The 6,966-nt window shown below is 35.3% G+C and overlaps 1 protein-coding gene across 1 annotated transcript in view; it reads left to right on the top strand.

Annotated features, from left to right (window-relative positions):
- The first annotated feature begins 787 nt into the window (after window positions 1-787).
- Window positions 788-6,966, top strand: part of LOC144441323 (dopamine beta-hydroxylase-like) — a 28,037-nt gene continuing 21,858 nt past the window's right edge. Inside the window, exons 1-2 of the mRNA XM_078130881.1 lie at window positions 788-910; window positions 998-1,357. Of these exons, the coding sequence (XP_077987007.1) occupies window positions 788-910; window positions 998-1,357 (483 nt within the window). The remainder of the gene's footprint in view (window positions 911-997; window positions 1,358-6,966) is intronic.

Here is a 6,966-nt window from a genome sequence, read left to right as displayed (position 1 = left end):
CGTTGTTATATAGACACTTCACGTGTTTCATACATTGTCTAGGTTTGGAGAATACCTTGGTGATACATGCGTGAGTTTTCATTCAGTAAAAGCTTTGTTGGTGAATTGAGAATGAAAGTGCCTGATGTGTTATAGTGAGTGGTGTATCTATGCATGACATTGAATCTATAAGTGTAAACGGTGATATCAAACTACAATTATCGGAGACAATCTAATCTTACCGTTTATATTGACTTTTACCAAGTAATTACCTATCTCAGTATGCATGTCACTATACACATGTTATCACTAATTAGGATATGGGAAACTAGAACAACGTGAATATTACTAATGATGCAATGCTAAGACACAATGGAAAGAATTTATTTCTTCACGAAAATGCTCGTAAATGCATACGTTATTTATAGCAATATATATGCTCGTTGAAACAAACACTGGTGATTTACTGCACGAAGAAGTACGTATTTCTTGACTGGGTGTTAAAGGGGTGATGGCTTGGTTGACATTTGAACTGGGTGCATATAAAATACGTCGCCACGTCCTTATGAAGGTGGCTAAGAAGTAGGGTGAAATTTTACTCTCGTTCTATCGGATTTATATCCTCCATTACTAGTAGTAGGGGAGTGAGTTGAACGTCTCTCATGAACTTTTCACATTTCCCGGGACTATCGTCGTATGAAGGTTTATCCATAATTGAGAACACCATGGACACATTTCCGAGAATGTTTACCAAGCTATGTACTTTATTATTAACACTTTGGGCAGTACACGTACGATCTGCATACCTATGAACCAAGACAAATTGCCACAAGTCAGAATAGTAAACGAAAAAGAAGGATTAGCCAAGAATCGATCTGACGATGTTAATGTAAACTCATCCCACAAAATCGCGCCAAGGATTCGACTCGAGGTGAGTTGTACATTGCGCAGTCGCAGTTCGATAATCAGGATATTCTACCACGAGTATTTAGTCAATACTTGGTGACAGGAGGAATAGTTGATTGGGTCGCATACGACCGTGTATATATATACTACGATGGCAATTCAAGCAATTTTCAAGGTCATCTTATTCTTCACCATTTTTGTAGTCGCGACGAAATCACAAGAAAAAATTCCTTCTCGCGAAACTCAACAATCAGTTGATCATTTAAGATATAACGTGCCCTTGAACAGTTATGACGATATCCATTTATCGTGGGAAGTTGACTACTCCCGGGAAGAAGTAATCTTCCGTCTAGAAAGATCAAATAGTTATCCAACTGGATGGTTTGCCTTTGGTATGTCAGATCAAGGGTCGTTGGCCACTGCTGATTTCCTCATATGGTGGAAGACCGAAAATGATCTACTGGATTTTACGGTAAGATAATGTACATGTGTACTCGTAATTGTTGTATTTAAAAGAACTTGAACATTGGACCAATTTCATCAAGGTACAAGTAAAAACTTGTCTGAGGAAATGTCATGTCGCTTTCTATCACCTATTTCATTTACAAGTGTGTAACACTGTCGCTGTTCTATCATATCATGATCAAAAATGAACTTTCTATCCACCTGACTATAAAGATGAATTTGTTGTTCTCTCAATATGGGCAAGTACATTCATTGCAGTCAATATAGGGACACGCACTGTGTCGCCACCCCTATCCTGAGGAAACACTAAAACACACAATGCAAGTGAAGCAAACTGAAAGGCTATCCTCAACAAAGATACTTCAAATACTAAACACAAGTTTAATACATTGATATTGTTCAGTTCAGCAATGAAAATACGTTTGGCATTTAAAGCAATGCGTGATATGCAGTGTATGATAACGATCAGAGAGTACTGCCATCAAATAATTAACCCCAGTGATTTAGGCGAGTTTGGCCGTGAATTAACCTCAGCCTGGCATTTGCCAGTCAAACTAATTTTGTCATTTTGCTGTAGTCAAAGGTCATATCGACAAATGAAATAAAAATCAAGTTTACACAATAAAAAACAACTTAGCTATTAGACTAATAGTTTATCTGAAATTGGATCATCTCGTTGATGAAACTAGTTCAATGAACATATGGATACTCCTGTACATACTACCGACAAATACGATGTACTATAAACGTAACTATGTTCGACGATAAACAATATTGTACATCTGATACTCTTCACTTGTTAGAATTACTTATCATAAAATCGACTCACACAGCAGTTGTGTGGTACTGTAACATATTGCTTTTGCCAAAAAATAATTGAAATTGCCTTTAAATTAAGAAAAGATGTAGCTAAAGTATAGTAACGTGACCATTGGATATCAAAACACAAGTGCATCGTGGAAAATGTGTCGAGCATAACACTATTAAGATTAGGCATTCGTTACTACTTTGCACGTAAACAACTCGTCGACGCCTTCTTACCTACTTTCTAGTTGTTGTCGACGCCGATTTTTTTTCTTATTTTTTGCACACAACTAAGCTTGTACTATATCAGTAGGTAGTTGATGAAGTGTGTTACAAAATATCTATTTTCTGTGACCTTGCTTTTCCTAGATCAATATTCCTAAATATAACATGCTATGGTATTACAAAAGTTGATACATGATATGGTGTGATGAAATATTTGATATGTTATCATTGATAAGGCAACACGGTCTGCAATTCAGCAATGAAAGCCTCTCAAATGCGGCACTGCTACACTTACGTCAAATTCTGATCACTACGTGGAACGATATTGCAATGTTGATGTTTGCTTTTGACGCGGTGTTGTGTATATGTACGTGTGCATGTGTTTGTGTGTGCATGTATGTCCATTGTACGCATGCATGCGTGTGTGCATGTGTGCATATCTGTATGTATGTATGTATGTATGTATGTATGTATGTATGTATGTATGTATGTATGTATGTATGTATGTATGTGTGTGTGTGTGTGTGTGTGTATGTATGTATGTATGTATGTATGTATGTATGTATGTATGTGTGTATGTGTGTATGTATGTATGTCTGTCACGGGCCATCATTCGTGATATGATTCATAATTATGTTGTTAAATGAAGTATTTACGGCTGAACTTGGAGACAACTCAAATAAGACGACTACATCATTGAGTTTGTGCTCATAGTCGTACAGGATGAAAATAGTGACGAATATTTCACTTGATGTTTTCTATGAAACTGATTACAAGATTGCATTTTTTGCTGGAAAGATGTCAATTTTAAACAATGCCCTCGGGCAATGTTTCTCTAGTGCGATCACGGTAATTTGGAATGCAACCCACAACAAGATGTTCTGAGGGCTTTTTGGTTTGAAACACTGGCTTGACTCCAATATGTCTACTCTGGGTTCTAAGTTGATTGAATGTAAACCTAAAGTACTTGATGTTATAGATGTTATCTGTCATGTTGTAATCTTGTAGAATTCTTTGACGTAAAGTATATATACCTTACATTGTCTGTCTGTCTGTCTGTCTGTCTGTCTGTCTGTCTGTCTGTCTGTCTGTCTGTCTGTGAACCACCGAGTTTGTATGTCACAAGCTGTGTTAAACTATGTACTTATGATGCGTTCCTCTAATTAGAATAATGAAGTCTTTGGTAAATAATTATAACCATCATAAACACAAACTGTGAATGAGACAAATCATAGACCCTACACGAGGTAGGGTCAGTGGACAAATCTAGCTACCACTACCTTTTCACACACGGCTTGTTACAGAACGAACAACATAGAAAACCAGAGCACAACTCTCGGTGATGATATTCGTTTACTCTACGCGTGTGCGTTGTCATATGCGTAGTTGACTAGCCAGAATTGGTCGTATCAACAATTTGTTTACAATTAAACACCAGGGAGTGAAATGTTACACCGTGATAGGTAGAGAAACTCGCAACAGGCACAATGTAGATAATTTTAGCACAGCTTGTGACTAGGCAAGCTCGGTAGCTTGTTAGAGTTGTGTTATATAGATAATCATTTCGGCATCCGTTCATTGAAACATAAACAATTTAGTCGGGAGACACTAAGTCACTTGTTCACGTTAAATTGAAAGATCGATATTTTATCAACAAAGCAGAATATTTATTGATTAAAAAAGTAACTTCCGTCGATCAATTATAGTAGTCGTGATTGTTAATCACAGTAATTACTATTTCAGTATTTGCTTAATAGTTTATTATGGAGAGTAAGGCTGTGGAGATTGTATAATATAGTAGTATGACTCGAAAGGGTTTCTGGGCCTGGTAAAATCAAATTTACTGTATTTGGTAGGATTCTAGTCGAAATCGCGATGGACGAAATAGGGTGCTATATCGAAATCATTATGTAACGCATTAGAAAAACGAAATCACAGTGTAAAGCAAAAGAAATACTCGGACGAAATCACAGTGTAATAATTATGATTTCTAGAAGACATCACAGTGTAATGCCGATGTAATCATAATGCAATATTGCAACGCAAATCTAAACGAAGTCACAGTGTAATGCAGTAGTAAATCGTGACAAAATCACAGTGTAATACAATAGGAAATGTAGACAAAATCACTGTGGTAAATCTAGACAAAATGACAGTGTAATGCAATACTATAAGAAATGTAGACAAAATGACAGTGTAATGCAATAGGAAATGTAGACAAAATGACAGTGTAATGCAATAGGAAATGTAGACAAAATGACAGTGTAATGCAATAGGAAATGTAGACAAAATGACAGTGTAATGCAATAGGAAATGTAGACAAAATGACAATGTAATGCAATAGGAAATGTAGACAAAATGACAGTGTAATGCAATAGGAAATGTAGACAAAATGAGTGTAATGCAATAGGAAATGTAGATAAAATGACAGTGTAATGCAATAGGAAATGTAGACAAAATAAAATGACAGTGTAATGCAATACTATAGGAAATGTAGACAAAATGACTGTAATGCAATAGGAAATGTAGACAAAATGACAGTGTAATGCAATAGGAAATGTAGACAAAATGACAATGTAATGCAATAGGAAATGTAGACAAAATGACAGTAGTAAATCTAGACAAAATCACAGTGTAATGCAATAGGAAGTCTGGGACAAACCAAAGTGCAATTCAGTAGGAATGTATGACGAAATAGAAGTGTAATTCGGTTGGAGTTCTAGAGTAAATTACACAGTTGCAATTCAGCAAAAGCATAAGGCAATTCAGTGGGAATTTGTGACGAAATCACAATTTAATTTCTTTGAATTCGTAGATGAAATTACAGTGCTTATTTTTAGTTGGACTTAACGCCGAATGTGCAGTGTACATATATTGGAAGACTTTATGAGGTCTTTGACGCAATACTTACTTTGTTTTATCAAACGTTTTCAAAATATATGTTTTTCACGTTTTCGAATGACTTGGCTGACCAGTTTTGAAGGCCAGCAAGACCAGCTGACAGACTACTCGTCTGTGAAGTTCCTTGACCCTGACTCACTCTCTGCTCTGGAATGTCTATCACCCATTGTATAAACTATGTCATGTTTTAGTGGTTTCCTACACGAGTACCATATGTCTTTACCAAAGACGAGACAAGTGCTCATCAGTTATGGCAAGTTGTCCTGCTCCAATATCTAACAATAGTATCATCATCATCTATATATATATATATATATATATATATATATATATATATATATATATATATATATATATATATATATATATATATATATATATATATATATATATATATATTATCACATAAATACGTGCATATCTTCTACTGTGTGACGTCAAACAGGGGTGATTTCAGAGCATATCACCCCTGTTCTACCGAACTATTTTTTCTCCGTACTGTTCACTAAGTGTTCGTGTCAATCCCACGCTACGATCAAGTTTATCGTAATAATTATGTGCTTTCCAAACGTAAATACATACATTACGTTACATATATCCTTGGATGGCATGAGTTTGATACATAGAAGTCCTTTTATTTGTATTTGATACATTTTATTCTATTTAAAAATCACGTAGATTATCGATGTCACAGCCGGAAAGCTTCCGACTCAGATTTTCCGTCGAGCTCAGATCTCCGAACTTACACAACCCGAGAAAATATGATTAAAATGACGGCACAAAAGTCGCATTCAGACAATTCTACTTACGTTTTAAACTAAAATCGATATTACATGTACATCGCAAGGTTAAAACCGATAATTTTGGTTGAGAAACCACACAACAGTATGATCGATACCGTACAATGGTAAGCTTGACCTCGCGACAGGTCACGCGATTATGTAATTTGCATAGCCGACGGGCGAATTTTTTAAATACGCGATGAAGAATATAGTGCGATGAAATGATGCAATATTCGTAAAATACGATTTAAAATTTCAGAAAAATACGGGGAAATACTTAATTATGTGATAAATATATAATTTCATGAAATCAATGTTAGTTTTACGTCATAATGCTCCTCGTATGATTCCGGGGACTACAAATTCTCGCCTACCGGCTCGAATTTGTATTAGTCCGCGGAATCATACTCTGAGCATTATGACGTAAAACTAACATTGATTTCATGGGATTATATATAATTATATATATATATATATATATATATATATATATATATATATATATATATATATATATATATATATATATATATATATATATATATAAAATACGAATGGTTTGTATTTTCAAAGTACTTCCAGACGTGAATGTAGTAATTGTAAAGTCACACAGCTGTGTAAATGATGTCTTTATGGTATATATGCTGGTACAGTGTGTTGCGAATAACCAGGGAATAACCACTCGGTCAAGCAAGTTCATCCATATTTCTCCTATTTCTCAAGAGACTCTGGTTGCCTAATCACTTCAAGATACACTACACAATTCTCCTTCTTTACATATTACAAAACCGTCAATGACAAAATCCCAGCCGAAATCCGTGACCTACTCCTAATTTACACGTTCCCTTGGTTCTGCTCTCAACACAATTCAAGAACAAGACATATGGTATCTGTGTTACTTTTG

This window comes from Glandiceps talaboti, chromosome 10 (assembly GCF_964340395.1).
Source record: "Glandiceps talaboti chromosome 10, keGlaTala1.1, whole genome shotgun sequence".
Lineage (NCBI taxonomy): Eukaryota > Metazoa > Hemichordata > Enteropneusta > Spengelidae > Glandiceps > Glandiceps talaboti.
This window is presented reverse-complemented; position numbering and strand designations above follow the sequence as displayed.